This window comes from Mercenaria mercenaria, chromosome 14 (genome assembly GCF_021730395.1).
Source record: "Mercenaria mercenaria strain notata chromosome 14, MADL_Memer_1, whole genome shotgun sequence".
Taxonomy (NCBI): Eukaryota; Metazoa; Mollusca; class Bivalvia; order Venerida; family Veneridae; genus Mercenaria; species Mercenaria mercenaria.
The window spans coordinates 5124238-5142445 of record NC_069374.1 but is presented as its reverse complement, the minus strand read 5'-3'; the positions used below and the strand labels follow the sequence as shown (position 1 = coordinate 5142445).

The following is an 18208-nucleotide window of genomic DNA, read 5'->3' as shown; positions in this document are numbered from 1 at the left end:
GCAGATGACCCCTATTGGTTTTGAGATCAGTAGGTCAAAGGTCAAGGGCACAGCGACCTGGAACAGTTAAGATGTGTCCGGACGATAACTTGAGAATGCTTGGGCCTAGGGTCACGAAACTTAATAGGGAGGTTTATCATGACCAGCAGATGACCCCTATTGATTTTGAGGTCAATAGGACAAAGGTCAAGGTCACTTTGACTAATAACAGTAGAACTTTTGTGCACAGTGACCAAATAATGTCTGTTCCTTGTGCAATTACTGAATGCATCAAGGGGGGGTATTTCATGTTCTATGAGTTCTTGTTTAAACTTTTATGGTGAACTGGAATGAAAACTGAATTTCTAGAGAATGATGACTAAAGGGAAGAAAGATACAATGGACATTTTGGTTCTTATTAGTATACTATTGAATGGAACACATTTCCAGATATAAATAAAAGACTTTGTCAGTAATTTAGAAAAAAAAGAAGTGAAAAAAGTGTAATTGCACGAGTTTCCTGCAATTTTTTTATAGATTACAGACAGTTGGAATTGTAAATTCTATATCTTTTAGTCAGTATATAAATCTCATAAGAAAATTTTGAAAAATACCAACTGTTTGATCCACTAAATCATGTTTTTTTGTGGATATGTTCAATATTTGTGCTTTAAGATCTAGATAGAAGATACACACCAATCTACAGGTTCCTCAGGGTGGAAGTAAGAACTTCCTTAGATTTGCTGTATAGAATATAGAGGAAAAATCTTGTGTGTTCAACTCCTCATACACTTTTTGAAGGAATGGATTCAAGGTTGCTCAGATGCAAAACCTTATCTGTTTGTTTGTTTTGGGTTTAACGCCATTTTTCAACAGTATTTCAGTCATGTAATGGTGGACAGTTAACCTAACCAGTGTTCCTGGATTCTGTGCCAGTACAAACCTATTCTCTGCAAGTAACTGCCAACTTCCCCACATGAATTATCAGAGGTGGAGGACGGATGATTTCAGACACAATGTCTTTTATCAAATCGTCATGGAGAACAATTTGCTTTAAACTTTTAGTTGATCATACTTCATGTGAAGATGGTCTTTACTAATAACTTTGCTATTCAAAAGATAGCACATTATGTGTGGGGATCTGTGTTCAATGGTCACAGTTCTGTTGTTTTTTTTTTTTTGTTTTTTTTTTTTCAAAATTGAATCTTTTTATTTTTATGGGCAAAAATTATTGTGTAATTTTCGTAGGAAAATCTCTGTGTTGTAATTTAAGCGATGATGATTTTGAAAATTTATTTTTGAAGTTGTGTGGTTTTTATACTATGATATTCTTGAAGTTTTATATAGATCCAGCAACAGTTTGAGTGCAGAAACAAAACGTGCAGTATTATGATACTTCCAACTCTAGATCTAGTACTTTTTTTCCCCTAGCATTTTAACCCTTACCCTGCTAAATTTCTATAATGAAATTGTCCATCTTTCAATTTGGATATTACCATTAACTGTTAAAAGTGGTGCTTTCCAAAAGATACTGACTGAATGGCAAACAGTGCAAACCGTGGTCAGACTGCACGGATGTGCAGGCTGATCTTGGTCTACACTGGTCGCAAAGGCAGAATCACTTCTCACCAGCAGGCCAAAGGTTAGTGCACACATGGAGGCAGTTCTTTTTAAACATGCAACTTTTTTCTTGCTATTTCAGCCAAAGAATGAAACAACATTGTCAGCTGTCCAGAAAACAGTTTCAGAAATAAAAGCAAACTTAATCAGCCCTTATGCTCAGGTAACTCTTAGATTTTGTTTTTCAGTCATCAAAAGCTTTGTTCTAAGACATTTTCTTAACAATGAAAAGTTGGTTAATACAGTCATACTATTACCAAGTCAAAATTGTTTTATAGAAACTTTGTAATTGAGGCGGAAGGATTTAATGGTAAATTGCTTAAGATTTACTGTAAGTGTTAATATTAGCGGTGTACTAATTTTCGCGTAATTAGAGGGATCAGACATGTGCTAATTCATGTCTAGTGCTAATGTTAGACTGAAATGAAAGGCTTTTCTTTAAGAAACTGATATTTATAGTATTGAAAATACCATAATTACAATGCAACAAAACACAGAGAAATATATTTTTGTTGTGTAAATATGACAATAACTGCATTCCTAACTATTATTCTGCAGAAAGTTTTGAATAGAATAATTAAACCTGTTTGAACATTAGTACAGAAGTCATGTATTTTTGTAAATTAAGTTGCATTTTTTTATCTTCGCCATTGTCCGTAAACATGTTATATAACACCTTCGAGGTAGATCGCCAGTGTGTCCGGTCACGCTAATTACGAGTGTCACCATAACATTATACTGCTTTGAAAACCAAGTGTAAATTTGAAAACAAACAATTATCACCATTCTGCACTGTATACATGTACAAATTTACAGTACATGTATACAGATTAACACTGATCTAAACGAATGTAGATTTTATGTCATACTGTAGAGCTATGCATGTTTATGTTTATTTGCCTGGTCGATTTCATTACGAATACCATTCAGCCACCAATTGGCTATTTTAGCGCTGGTGATACTGCGCTAATACAAGTACGCGCTAATAAGTCGAAACTTCTCAATTTAAGACGTTTGCGCTAAAATTTAGCTGTGCTAATATAAGTACACTTACAGTATTCTTTTATTGTTAATTTGAAAATCACGGTGTCATATCTATGAACACAATAGGGGCCTCAGAAGGTAAGTGGTTAACCTCACCGGTATCTGGGTCACTTGGCATTCACTGCTGTTGGTTCAAACCCAGTTTTTGACAAAGATTTCTTTTATGAGAGGAAGACAGTTATGTCTGGCTTGAGGTATGCTTGTAGTTCTACACAGGCTCATGTCTGTGTCTGAAATAATGCCCAGAAGAGCACCTTCACCTGCCATTTGCAATATAACTTTATGTCTTTGTGACAAACCAAAACAAATGGACCTTGTAGTGTGACATACATATCTTAGATTGGACCTGTTTACATACATAGTAAGTGTCAAAGAATTTCTGGAAAATGAAAAAGGACCTGTTCAATTACTTCTACAACACTACAAGCTGAACTAATGATCATGTTATGCCTCCCCCGCTCTTGGGGAGACATATTGTTTTTGCCCTGTCCGTCCATCTGTCTGTCCGTACTTCACACTTCATTTCCGATCAATAACTGGAGAACCATTTGACCTAGAACCTTCAAACTTCATAGGGTGGTAGGGTTGCAGGAGTAGACAACCCATATTGTTTTGGGGTCACTCCGTCAAAGGTCAAGGTCACAGAGGGCTGAACATTGAAAACCATTCCTGATCAATTACTTGAGAACCGCTTGACCCAGAACGTTGAAACTTCATAGGATGATTGAGGATGATTGGTCATGCAAAGTAGATGGCCCCTTTTGATTTTTGGGTCACTCTATTTAAGGTAAAGGTCACAAGGGCCTGAACACGGATAACCGTTTCTGGTCAGTAACTTGAGAACCACTTGACCCAGAATGTTGAAACTTCATAGGATGATTGGTCATGCAGAGTAGATGACCATTATTGATTTTGGGGTCACTCTGTGAAAGGTCAAGGTCACAGGGGCCTGAACATGGAAAACCGTTCCTGGTCAGTAACTTGAGAACCACTTGACCCAGAATGTTGAAACTTCATAGGATGATTGGACATGCACACTAGTTGACCCCTTTTGATTTTGGGGTCACTCTGTTAAAGATCAAGGTCACAGTTGCCTGAACATTGAAAACCATTTCCAATCAATAACTTGAGAACCACTTGAACTAGAATGTTGAAACTTCATAGGATGATTGTTCATGCAGAGTAGGTGACCCACTTTGATTTTTGGGTCACTCTGTTAAAGGTTAAGGTCACAGGGGCCTGGTCATGTAAAATCATTCCCAGACAGTAACTTGAGAACCACTTGACCCAAAATGTTGAAACTTCATAGGATGATTGGACATACAGAGTAGATGACCCCTTTTGATTTTGGATCAGTCTATTAAAGGTCAAGGTGACAGCAGACATAAAATGGTAATCCATTTCTGGTCAATAACTTGAGAACACTTTGATCTAGAACCTTCAAACTTCATAGGGTGAAAGGACTTACAGAGTAGATGCATGGCCCTTATTGTTTTTGGGGTCACTCCATCAAAGGTCAAGGTCACAGTGGGCTGAACATAGAAAACTCTTTCCAATCAATAACTTGAGAACCACTTGACCCAGAATGTTGAAACTTAATAGGATGATTGGATATGCAGAGTAGATGACTTCTATTGATTTTGGGGTCACTTGGTCAAAGGTCAAGGTCACAGGAGCATGAACAGTAACTTGAGAACCACTAGGCCTAGAATGTTGAAACTTAGTGGGATGACTGGACATGCCAAGTAGATGATCCCTATTGCAGCCAACCATCAGTGTCTCTTTGACTTTCGCTCCTGTCCCCTATTGACTTCTTGCCTATATGACTATGTATTGGGGGAAACGTGTGCTTTTTTACAAAAGCATCTTCTAGTTTGACCTGCATTTCCTGTTAAACATGCCTGTTACAACTACATGTTGTTGACTATATGTAATTGTTGCAAGTTGTTCTGTCCACATATATATATGCATAAATGATTGTTGAAATTGTTTTCTTTCCATTCAGTATTTACCAGATGATATAAAGAAAGGGTCCACCATTTTGAGACCAGCAAAACCACTGGGTGATAAAGTGCAAAATGTGATGGTAAGCTGCCTTGGTGTTATACCTAACTATTTCAATGAAGGTCTTCATCTTGGCAAAAAGCCAAGGAGGTTTTTGAATGTTATTATTAGAACATGTTTTTCCAGTAAAATTATTAAAAATCAGTCACATTCAAACAGCCAACAATAGTACTTTCTCAGTATTTTAACCTTACTTTTAATAATTGCAGTGCTTAAAGGGCCGACTTGGTTCTCCAGGCAACTTTTAACAGTTATCTGCTTACAGCTATAACATGGAAATTTAATGGCCATTACGCCCAGCATGAATTGCAAGAGAGCAATTAATTCGGTCAGTTTCAGAATCAGGTGTGTGTTGTTACATGTTAAAATTTAACACCAAGCATGTATGCTGTATAAATATTTCTGAGAGGAAACAAAAGTTGAACTCTGAATCTATAAAAATATTCACAAAAAAAGATAAAAATACACAAATTAAACTATTCAGCACTAACATTATTATGACATTACAGTATTTGTGTCACACTAAAGAAACATGAAGTAATGCAACTACTTATAACACAAAATAAACTACAATAGTGTAGGTTTATTACTATTTCCATGTCGTTATCCAGCCACTTGCCCAAATTGATTAGGCTTATTATATTTTTAGAGTATATTATTATGCATTATACATGCATATTGATATCATCTTTCCATGAAGTAAATCCATATCATTGGGAATATTTGATATGTAATTTATTGTAAATACATTTATTGTTACATATAATGTAAATTTATTGTATATTATTCTTATCATATGCGCAGATATTTATATTTATGTAAATAAATTACTATCTGGCCTTTTCTTCATCATTTTGGAAATACCACCAAAACCAGTGGAATTAAGATAATGCTCTTGTGGGAATATTTTCAAATTTCAAAATCTATAAAAAATATTTTTGTGTCAAATATTAATAGATGGCATAAAGCATTTCAGTAATTGTTAAACAGCATAACTGTTCCTTTGGTAACCAAAATATACATAAACTTTATCAAAACTATTTTAAAAGAGCAAGAAAAAAAGGTAACACTCATTTTGGAATCTGGAATAAAGACAGTTTGGAAGTACCTCTTTTTACCCCGGGGGGGGGGGGGGGGGGGGGGGGGGGGCGTAGATTTATAGGGGAAAGCCCTGACTATTATCACATTCATAATTATGTCTCCCCCAGGAGACATATTGTTTTTGCCCTGTCCGTCCGTCGTCTGTCCGTCCATCCGTACGTCACACTTCATTTCCGAGCAATAACTGGAGAACCATTTGACCTAGAACCTTCAAACTTCATAGGGTTGTAGGGCTGCTAGAGTAGACGACCCCTATTGTTTTTGGGGTCACTCTGTCAAAGGTCAAGGTCACAGGGGCCTGAACATTGAAAACCATTTCCGATCAATAACTAGAGAACCACTTGACCCAGAATGTTGAAACTTCATAGGATGATTGGCCATGAAGAGTAAATGACCTCTATTGATTTTGGGGTCACTCCGTCAAAGGTCAAGGTCACGGGGGCCTGAACATTGAAAACCATTTCCGATCAATAACTAGAGAACCACTTGACCCAGAATGTTGAAACTTCATAGGATGATTGGTCATGAAGAGTAGATGACCCCTATTGATTTTGGGGGTCACTCTGTCAAAGGTCAAGGTCACAGGGGCCTGAACATTGAAAATCATTTCCGATCGATAGCTAGAGAACCACTTGACCCAGACTGTTGAAACTTCATAGGATGATTGGTCATAAAGAGTAGATGACCCCTATTGATTTTGGGGTCACTCCATCAAAGGTCAAGGTCACAGGGGCCTGAACATGGAAAACCATTTCCAATCAATAACTAGAGAACCACATGACCCAGAATGTTGAAACTTCATAGGATGATTGTACATGCAAAGTAGAAGACCCCTATCGATTTTGGGGTCACTCCATTGAAGGTCAAGGTCACAGGGGCCTGACCATTGAAAACCATTTCCGGTCATTAACTTGAGAACCACTTGACCAAAAATGTTGAAACTTAATAGGATGATTGGTCATGCAGAGTAGATGACCCCTAACGATTTTGGGGTCACTCTGTGAAAGGTCAAGGTCACAGGGGCCTGAACATTGAAAACCATTTCTGGTCAGTAACTTGAGAACCACTTGACCCAGAATGATGAAACTTCATAGGATGATTGGTCATGCAGAGTAGATGACCCCTAACGATTTTAGGGTCACTCTGTTAAAGGTCAAGGCCACAGGGGCCTGAACATGGAAAACCATTTCCAATCAATAACTTGAAAACCTCTCAACCCAGAATGTTGAAACTTCATAGGATGATTGTTCATGCAGAGTAAATGACCCCTATTGTTTTTGGGGTCACTCTGTTAAAGGTCAAGGTCACAGGGGCCTGAACATTGATAACCAGTTCCGATCAATAACTTGAGAACCACTTGACCCAGAGTGTTGAAACTTCATAGGATGATTGAACATGCAGAGTAGATGACCCCTGTTGATTTTGGGGTCAGTCTATTAAAGGTCAAGGTCACAGTGGCCTGTTCATGTAAAATCATTTTTTGGAAATAACTTGAGAACCACTTGACCTACAATGTTGAAACTTAATAGGATGATTGGACATGCAGAGTAGATGACCCGTATTTATTTTGAGGTCACTTGATCAAAGGTCAAGGTCACAGAAGCCTGAACAGTGACTTGAGAACCACTAGGCCAAGAGTGTTGAAATTTAGCGGGATGACTGGACATGCCAAGTAGATAATCCCTATTGCAGCCAACCATCAGTGTCTCTTTGACTTTCGCTCCTGACCCCTATTGACTTCTTGCCTATAGGACTTTGCATTGGGGGAGATATGCGCTTTTTTACAAAAGCATTTTCTAGTTGTGTTTGTTATTTGTTTGTTTTGGGTCTAATGCCATTTTTCAACAGTATTTCAATCATGTAACGGCGGGCAGTTAACCTAACAAGTGATCCTGGATTCTGTACCGGTACAAACCTGCTCTCCGCAAGTAACTGCCAACTTCTCGACATGAATTATCAGAGGTGGAGGACGAATGACTTCAGACACAATGCCTTTTATCAAATCGTCACGGAAACCATACGCCCTGCCCGGGGATTGAACTGTTGACCCCGTGATCCGTTGACCAACACTGTCCCTACTTGTCTTATATTTATTTAAATAAATTTCTTTCATCACATTCATGCACATACATAGTAATGAACTGTCACCTCAAAAGGGTGTCGAAATGACCAACTTGAAATCACCGATGGGACGAAATGACCAAATAGGGGACGAGTTGACTAGGGGACAAATTGACTGTAAATCCATAATTGTCTCATATTTATGTAAATAAATTACTAATATCACATTTAATTACTTTGAAATACAATAGATCTTAGTTCGTATTTCATAAAAAACTAACCCCAATGATGAAAACGATGAAAGATATATTTCAGAAAAACAGAAACTCAAGTACTAAGTAATGTGGGTTTTAGTTCCCAGACCCAGTGATTGTACTACAAATGATTCACAGTGATTGAACTGTAAATTATCAAATTACTGCTATATAATATATATCATTGCACATAACATTTGAATGAATATTTTTTCTCTATCACAAGTGCAATTAAACACTGGAGCATGAACATATTCTCTGAGAGGAACCCAGATGGTCATTGAGCAACCATGTCCAGCATTATTGCCTTAGTGTGTACCTGGTAATGGCTGATCATTGAAATGCGATAAATATTTTGATAAAATGGGCATTAATGTCAGGAAAAACCACAAGACTCTGGAAACTAATTTATAGCCAAGTCGGCCCTTTATTAAGTTAGGGACTTTTTAAGTATCTGAAGCAGACACCTTTCCAAAATAATTACATTTCCTTCAGTGAACATTATATACTATTAGAAAGATTGTGAGAATATTTATTTCCATACGTCTAACATGTATCATAATGAGATATTTTACAGCAAAGCTATAATATGTGTATGTTACGAATTAAAACGGTTCAGTTGTTCTCATTTTGGTCAAGATTACCTTGGTAACATTTAAAATAGTATATGAAGAAAAACAAAACACATTTCATTATTTTTCTGTTTGAATGTAAATCAATGTAACTTCATTGAAACAAGAATGAAACACAATGAATAAAGAAGTTTAGACCCAGTGCCTCATCAAAGATCTTATTTGCTGAAGAGTACATATAAAACTACAAAACAACTGTGTGGTGTATTAGAGCTGGAATCAAAACCATGCTGTATATTTAGGATCAAAGTGTATGTATTATTTACACAATAGAATCATCAAACATGTATCCTATAGTTAACTATATTTACCTTCTATAGATGAGTCCACCATGGAAACTGTTACCATCATCAGTAAAGAGGAAGCCAAGTGAAGGTGACAGTGCAAACAGTCCGTCTGTAGCAGGTAACTACTGCCACATTATATATTTAGTGTTGAAAAATTTTATACAGAGATTTAATTTCCTGTAATTTTGTTATGCCCCCCCCCCCCCTTTTAAGAAAGCATATACATTGCTTTGCACCTGTCGGTCACGTTGGTCGGTCCATCTGCCAGTAGAGCAGGCGGTTTCCTCCAATTAAATTGAGAAGGTCTTAATACAAAATACTCAAACTTGGTAGAATGATTGGATTATGAAGTATATGACCCCTATTGTTTTCAGCTCACCTGAGCAAAAAGGCTCAAGGTGATCTTTTGTGACCGCTCAATGTCCGACGTGTGTTGTCCGTCAACAGTTGTGCGTCTGTCAACATTTTCCAAAAAAAAAAAATCTTGAAAACCACTTGGCAGAATTACACCAAACTTCACAGGAATGATCCTTGGGTGGTCCCCTTTCAAAATTATTCAAAGAATTTAATTCCATTGAGAACTCATTGGAAAGGAAGAACTTTAAAAATCTTCTTGTCCAAAACCGCAAGGTGTAGATCCTTGATATTTGGCATGTGACATCATCTAATGGTCCTATATGAAGATTGTTCAAATTATGCCCATGGAGTAAAAAGAGGCCCTGCCCCGGGGGTCCTAAGTTTTACATAGACTTATGTAGTAAAAATCTTCTTGCCTGAAACCACAAGATCTAGACCTTTGATATTTGGTATGTAACATTGCCTTGTGGTCCTCTACCAAGATTGTTCAAATTATTACCCTGGAGTGAAAAGAGGCCCTGCTTGGGGGGTCCCAAGTTTTACATAGACTTATATAGGTTAGAACTTTTTAAAAGTCTTCTTACCTGTAACTGCAAGGCAGAGGCTTTATATATTTGGTATGTAGCATTGCCTAGTGTTACTCTATCAAAGTTTTTCAAATTATGCCCCTGGGGTAAAAAGAGGCCCTGCCCTGGGGGTCCATAGTTTAACATAGACTTATATAGGAGGAAAATCTAAACATTTTCTTTTTCTGAAAGTTCAAGGCCAAGGCCTTTGATATTTGGTATGTATCATTGTCTAGTGAATCTCTAACAAGATTGTGAAGTATATGACCCCCGATTGTTTTGTGAGTTAGTAGGTCAAGGTCATAGTGATTTGGGACTGAAAATGGGACATTTTAGGGGAGCAAGCGGGGAGGGGCATATGCGCTTTACAAGCAGCTCTTCTTTATAATGAATCTGTGCTTTGTGCAAGTAATATGTTCTTATTTAGGGACTAATTTTTTTTGTAGATTTCATGGAACTGCTAATTCATGCAAAGAAAAGCACAATATTTTATGCCCACCGAATGAAATCAGTTTACAGTACTGCTGAACTTCAGCAGAGCATTTTTACACTTGCAAGAATTATAAATATGTATGGAAAGTTTCTTTGTAATATCACATGTTTACCAAATCTTTAACAGATAGTTGTGATGCAATAAAAATTATGAGGAGCAGAGGTTGTAAGATCCTTCTGGTCCAATGGTAAGGTGCTGGACTTAGAACCAGGGGTTGTGAGTTGGGTCCTTCTGGTATGCCTAGGAATGACGGTTTGTATTGTGTCATGTGTCCATTCAGTCCTAAACTGATGTAATTTTTCAGCCCCACCAAGCAAGAGATCACGTACAGATTTACAAGGAAACAGTGGATCTGTGAATCAACATATTAGGTTTACCGACAATGCTGATGAAGTTCCTGAGAAAACTGAAGATGATAAAAAAGCATTGCCACAAGATCTTGAAATTCCGCTGAGATTTCAGGTGAATTTGCTGACTGCTTATTTTGAATTTTTACAATGAAATTATTTATAACTTTATTCATGGGAAACTGATTTGTATTGATTTCTTAGTTGTATCAGTCTTAAGTAACAAGAAATATTCCCATTTATTTTACCTGTAAAAGTGATTTCATGTGGACTTCTGAATTAACCTTTTTACACCATAGAATATATGAATTTATATGATTAATGAGGGTTTTCCATCATTTCTATACGCTTGTCTTTGAAAGAGCGGGGCGTATTATGTGAACACCTGTGGCAGCGGCGTCCAAAAGCTCTCTAAGTAGAACAGTTTTCATCCAATCATCACCAGGCTTGATGACAATGTTTGTGGGCATAATATCTAGGCCAAGTTTGATAACCAGCAAAATCGCACCATGCACTCTTGAGTTATGTCCCTTGAATTACTCGAAATCTGCAAATTTAGCCTTGTCCGCCCTCTAACTCAAATAGTTTTCATCCGATCTTCACCAAACTTGGTGACAATGTTTGTAGGCATAATATATCGGCCAAGTTTGATAACCAGCAAAATCACCCCTGCACACTTGGATTATGGTCCTTGAATTACTAGGAAAAAATGCAAATTTAGCCTTGTCCGTTCTCTAAGTCGAACAGTTTCCATCAGCTAACGTTTTTTTCGGGCATAATATCTCAGCCAAGTTCGATAACCAGCCAAATCACCCCAAGCACTTTTGGATTATAGCCCTTGAATTACTCAAAATTTGCGAATTTAGCCTTGTCCGCTCTCTAAGTCGAACAGTTTTCATCCGATCTTCACCAAACTTGCTGACAATGTTTAAGGGCATAGTATCTCAGGCCAAGTTCGATAACCAGCTAACTCGCCCCAGGCACTCTTGGATTATGTTCCTTGATTTAGGCCAAGTTTGATGACAGGCGTATTTTGTGAGTCTGCCACTCTTGTTAGTTCATCTGATTTTTTGATTAAAAAAATGATGAGTGATAAATAAATGTCATTACTTGATTGTGTTGGCGCCGGTGTTGGCATTGGCATTGCCTGGTTAAGTTTTATGTTTAGGTTATCTTGTCTCCTCAAAAATCAAAGCTATTGGATTAAAACTTGCAACACTTCTTCACCATCAATAGCTGACTCTGCACAGCAAGTACCATAATTTTTTACATTGCTTTTTGCAAGAATTACGACCCACTCCTTTTGAACTTAGAAAATCAGATTTCTTGGTTAACTTGCAACACTTGTACACCATCAAAAGCTGACTCTGTACAGCAAGAAACATAACTCCATCCTGCTTTTTGCAAGAATTATGGCCCCTTCTGGACATTGAAAATATAAAAACACATGGGTAGGACAATATTTCTGTTATACAGAGACAAGAAAATCAGATGAGTGTCTGCACCCACAAGGCGGTGCTCTTGTTAAGAAAATGTCATTACTTCAAAGGCTCTCATGATACAAGTGTGGATCAACACATGGGTTAACATTTCTTTGTTCTTCTTGTATTTTGGATGGCGGGGGGAGGTTGGAGTCGAAAACTTTAGCATATATCTCAAACAAGTTATACAAGTACTGAAAACTGAATTACTTAATAATTATAATATACATTCTATATCCTTGTCAGTATAGTGAGGTTCTGTTTTAGGTTCTATATACTTGTTAGTACAGTGAGGTTCTGTTTTAGGTTCTATATCCTTGTCAGTATAGTGAGGTTCTGTTTTAGGTTCTATATCCTTGTCAGTATAGTGAGGTTCTGTTTTAGGTTCCATCAAAAAAGAAAAAGAAGGAGAAGACACAAGATATAGATATCATTGACAGCGTACAAAAACATTTAACTCATCTCCGAATGTTAGAGCGGTCCAACGATACTGCACTTGGACAAAATCCTGGTGATGAACAACCATTAAACTTGACTGAAAAAATTAGAGAAAGAATTGAACAGAGGAAATTGAAAAAGAAAATGAAGAAGGATAAGAAAAAACAAAGTCAGAGTGAAACTGTCGTAGCTGAAAATAAAAATAGTGATAAAAAAGAAATTGATACTAACGTTGGTACAAAGCAAAGTGAAGAAACTGTTGAAATAGCTGATGAAGAAATGAAAGATGATAAAGAGAGAAGTGAGGAATTTAAACCATATGATTATTCTGAAGGTGCTAAAAAATTACTGCAAGGTATGTTTTATCTTAACTGTTAAACATTGGATTTGTGTAGCATTTCTTTCTTTATAAAATACACAAATGTTTCTATTTATAGGTCGTTTATAAGGTATGCTGTATATAGAGCACTGACTGTATGTTATTTATACAGTGATTGTTTACTATCATCTTGTCATGTGGTAAAGGTTAAATGAAACTGACTGTTATATAAGAAATAATAAGTTCTCAAACGTGGTTTATCGTAGAATAACCCGAGTTTTGAGTTCTTATGCGTAAGAATGTATCACGAAGGCCATAGGCCTGAATAATATATTGTTTTGCATAAGAACGAAAAACTCAGGTTATTCTACGATAAATCACACTTGGGAACTTATTATTTTGATTCTAACATGACATATTAATATCAAAAGTGTTAGAAAAAATGGTAACTACTTTTTACGACCGTGCTACACACCTGGATCGGATGACGTCATTGCACGTGAGTGGTTTGCAGAATAACCCCAGATGGATTATGCTCTACATGTATGTAGGTTATTTGCTGGTCATGTTAGAATACCTATTAATCCATGGCAAATATATCGTGTTCACTAAGAACATTCAGTTTTGCTATCAAAATCAGTTCTGTTAAACTGAAGCAAACATTTAGATTTTGAAATTTTGTTGCGGGATACTTTTTCAGACTGTATCAGAAACTGGGAAGTAACAAGGCATATAGAAGTTATATACTTGAGATATTTCCATGAAACTTGGATTGTTTATTATATATTTACTCCATTTTCAGGTAATACATCGAAGGATTCAGATTTCTATGACCCACAGTTACAGATGAGGAAAGGCAAAAATAAGGTCAGATTTTGTCTACTCTCTCTACCCATCTTGCTATCTTTATGTGATAACCTGAAGTTCTTTAAGTGGAATAACACTTGTGCAGTCACAAGATTTAGCTTTAATTCTGCTTCCTCCTGATTCAAGTGGAGAGCAAGTGTGTACTAGTACATGTGGCAGCAGTATATAACATAAGAAATGTTGGTTTACATATATGGATTCAAGTCTCGAAAGTGCCAAAGAAGTTGTATTCAAAACTTCCTTGACCTATAGCAAGCACCTTATTGTATTAACTTGCAGGAAATTGACATCGTTTACATTTCATATACATATCTTTGTTGCACCTACTGGTATTTTTATGCCCCCAAAGGGAGGCATATAGTTTTTGAACCGTCTGTCAGTCTGTCGGTCTGTCAGTCTGTCCGCAATTTTCGTGTCCGGTCCATATCTTTGTCATCGATGGATGGATTTTCAAATAACTTGGCATGAATGTGTTCCACAGTAAGACGACATGTTGTGCGCAAGACCCAGTCCGTAGCTCAAAGGTCAAGGTCACACTTAGACGTTAAAGGTCATTTTTCATGATAGTGCATTTGTGTCCGGTCCATATCTTTGTCATCCATGGATGGATTTTCAAATAACTTGGCATGAATGTGTACCACAGTAAGACGACGTGTCGCGCGCAAGACCCAGGTCAGTAGCTCAAAGGTCAAGGTCACACTTAGACGTTAAAGGTCATTTTCATGATAGTGCATTCGTGTCCGGTCCATATCTTTGTCATCCATGGATGGATTTTCAAATAACTTGGCATGAATGTGTACCACAGTAAGACGATGTGTCGCGCGCAAGACCCAGGTCCGTAGCTCAAAGGTCAAGGTCACACTTAGACGTTAAAGGTCATACTTCATGATAGTGCATTGATGGGCGTGTCCGGTCCATATCTTTGTCTTTCATGCATGGGTTTTAAAACTATTGGGCATGAATGTGTACCACAGTAAGACGACGGGTCACGCGCAAGACCCAGGTCCGTAGGTCAAAGGTCCTAAACTCTAACATCGGCCATAACTATTCATTCAAAGTGCCATAGGGGGCATGTGTCATCCTATGGAGACAGCTCGTTTGTACAAATATTTTTATACATCTGTCTGAAAGATGGGACACATGGGAACGCCCTTGGCAGGCGGACGGCATCCACAAACATTGTCCGTTTTATTTCGAGATACCCAAAATTCAATTTAAAATGATATTTTGTGCAGGTGTTTTCAGGACAGGACTTGAAAATGTCTTCAAGACAGCCGTAATTTTTTAGATAAGTGAGTCGGAGATAATAGAGTTTTAATTTTAGTTTTGTTCACATAAGTGTATGCAGGTGTTACTGTAAACATATTTTTATGTAACATGTACTTTATTCTCCTATTTTTGTATAATATATGTGTTACATTACAGGGATCAAGAAGTAAAGCATATAGTAAGAGAGGACAGAAGAGCTACACGTGGAAATCAAAACAGTAAAACTTCCTGTGTCTGCCTGAATTCATTGGAATAAACATTGTATAAACATCCTGAAAGTACTGGAAATATTATTAAGTGAAATTTTGTGAAACTTTGACAAAATACCTGTAAAGCCATGAAGGGAAATTCTATTAGACGAAATACCAGAAGTATAATGATGGGAAATTTTGTGAAATTTTAACAAAAATGTGATTCACACATTCTGTGACAATGTCTTTTTTTTTTTTTAGCTCGCCTGTCACATAGTGACAAGGTGAGCTTTTGTGATCACCCTTCGTCCGTCGTCTGTCGTCAGTCCGTCCGTCAACAATTTCTTGTCTGCACGATAGTGGTTTCATTTATGATTTTATTTTAACCAAACTTGCACACAACTTGTATCACCATAAGATCTCGGTTCCTTTCTTGAACTGGCCAGATCCCATAATGGGTTCCAGAGTTATGGCCCCTGAAAGGGCCAAAATCAGCTATTTTGACCTTGTCTGCACAATAGCAGCTTTATTTATGATTTGATTTTTACCAAACTGGCACACAACTTGTATCACCATAAGATCTTGGTTCCTTTCTTGAACTGGCCAGATCTTATTATGGGTTCCAGAGTTATGGCCCCTGAAAGGGCCAGAATTAGCTATTTTGACCTTGTCTGCACAATAGCAGCTTCATTTATGATTTTATTTTAACCAAACTTGCACACAACTTGTATCGCTATAAGATCTTGGTTCCTTTCTTGAACTGGCTAGATTCCATTATGGGTTCCAGAGTTATGGCCCCTGAAAGGGCCAGAATTAGCTATTTTGACCTTTTCTGCACAATAGCAGCTTCATTTATGATTTAAATTTAATCAAACTTGCACAAAACTTGTGTTGCCATAAGATCTCAGTTCCTTTGTTGAACCGGCCAGATCCCCTAATGGGTTCCAGAATTATGGCCCCTGAAAGGACCAAAATTAGCTATTTTGACCTTGTCTGCACAATAGCGACTTTATTTATGATTTGATTTTAACCAAACTTGCACACAACTTGTATCACCACAAGATCTTGGTTTCTTTCTTAAACTGGCCAGATTCCATCATGGGTTCCAGAGTTATGGCCCCTTAAAGGTCCAAAATTGGCTATTTTGGCTTTTGCAGCCATATAGAGATCTTCATTTATGGTTTTATTTGATACAAACTTCCAAAATATCTTCAACAACAATAAATCTTGGATTCCATGACAAATCAGGTCCAGTCGTAGTTTCCAGAGTTATTTTATATCTGATTACCTCCCCTGATTGTAGTCAAAATGGATTTATATCAGTAAGTACTTATAGGACTTATTTGAAATTTCATTATTGTCATTAGTTGGACTGAGCCAATCAGGGTAGATAACTATGGACTGATTTTATGTCAAATTACCTCCCTTTATTTCAAATTAAAATGGGTATATCTCCATAACTAATGAAGATACTGATCTGAAATTTCATTTATGTCAACAGATTTATTTGGCAGATCCTTCTTTTGTTCACTTACAATAATTTTCTTTTTTATTACTTCCCTTTTACGTTACTATAAATAGCTTATTTTTAGTAACTTTTTTATTTTTGGCTGTAGGGGAAAACCCGAGACCACTTTTCTGTGGTACAACATGGATGGTACTTCCAATTTTTAGGTGTATTTTGACATATCTATACCTTGTAAGAATTTTGTTTTTCTGTTTGGTTAAATTTCTTACTTTGTTGTTCCTGTCCTTTGGACTTAGATATTTTTTCTGAGGACCTTCTTGTCCTCAAGTGCAATGATAACAGGTGAGCGATATAGGGCCATCATGGCCCTCTTGTTTAATTTGTTTTTAGTTCACCCCAGTGTCATGTATTCATTCAAAGTCAAATAATCAATTTCAGATGAGCGACTTAGGGTTGCTATGACCCTCATGTTAAAATTCTTGGTAAAGGTACAGGTGTTATACATTCTTGTGAACAACATAACATGTATCATTTTTTTTCTGTTTAAGGGTTCATTAGAATACCAGGTATGGGTATTATATCTTCACATGCTTATTCTTTGGTAGTCAATAAAGCTTAAAATTACTTTTCATATACTTTTCTTTGATAGTATAGAATTTGTTGTTAAAGGCATTTGGCTTAAAATGATCTTTCTTTAAAATTGAAGTTTGGTCATATTATGAACATTAGAACGTGAGTTTGTAACCAGGATTTTCAAAGTCGAAAACCTGGTTGTTAAATTGTTGATGTCATTGGGTGAATGGATGGTTGGGCAGCTTCAAGATTTGGTTTCTGTTCAATAACTTTAGTTTGAGTAGATATTGAAATGAAACTTGGCCTATTTATAGCTTACTGGTTGGGAAACATTTTTCGGACACATTTTCATATTTCATCTCCATTATTCCCTAAAAAAATATTTGACATAAATGAAGCCCACACTGCTCAAACTTCAGCACCTTCCGCATCCGATGTTGTAATCAGCATCGCGTTGTGACATAAAATATGGGTTTCATGGGGCCTCAAATGGGGTCACTAAAAGAAGTTATTTTCCCCATCAGGTAAACCAGTTGCCGGACAAATATTTTGACGGTGTTTTGCTGTTAATTTGATATCAAAATAAGTAGTTAAACTATTTCTACACATTTCTTTATCATTCATCTCTTAAAAATTGCACATGAAACATAACCCGACGTTCAAAGTGCGGAGAAAAACCGGGGGGTTGACTATAAAAACCTGGGAATTTTCGCAAACAAAAATTTCCCTTGATAATTCCAATAATAAAAGAATAAAATTTTGCAAAAACCGACAGCTTTGAAACTTACGAAACTTTT

General features: G+C 36.8%; 1 protein-coding gene across 1 annotated transcript in view; it reads left to right on the top strand.

The window, feature by feature from the left end:
* LOC123526216 (exosome component 10-like) overlaps window positions 1–17463 on the top strand; it is a 40245-nt gene extending 22782 nt beyond the window's left edge. Inside the window, exons 15-21 of the mRNA XM_053522865.1 lie at window positions 1682–1762; window positions 4649–4729; window positions 9076–9160; window positions 10763–10920; window positions 12671–13079; window positions 13846–13910; window positions 15336–17463. Coding sequence (XP_053378840.1) covers window positions 1682–1762; window positions 4649–4729; window positions 9076–9160; window positions 10763–10920; window positions 12671–13079; window positions 13846–13910; window positions 15336–15401 — 945 coding nt within the window. The 3' untranslated portion in view covers window positions 15402–17463. The remainder of the gene's footprint in view (window positions 1–1681; window positions 1763–4648; window positions 4730–9075; window positions 9161–10762; window positions 10921–12670; window positions 13080–13845; window positions 13911–15335) is intronic.
* Window positions 17464–18208: the final 745 nt, after the last annotated feature.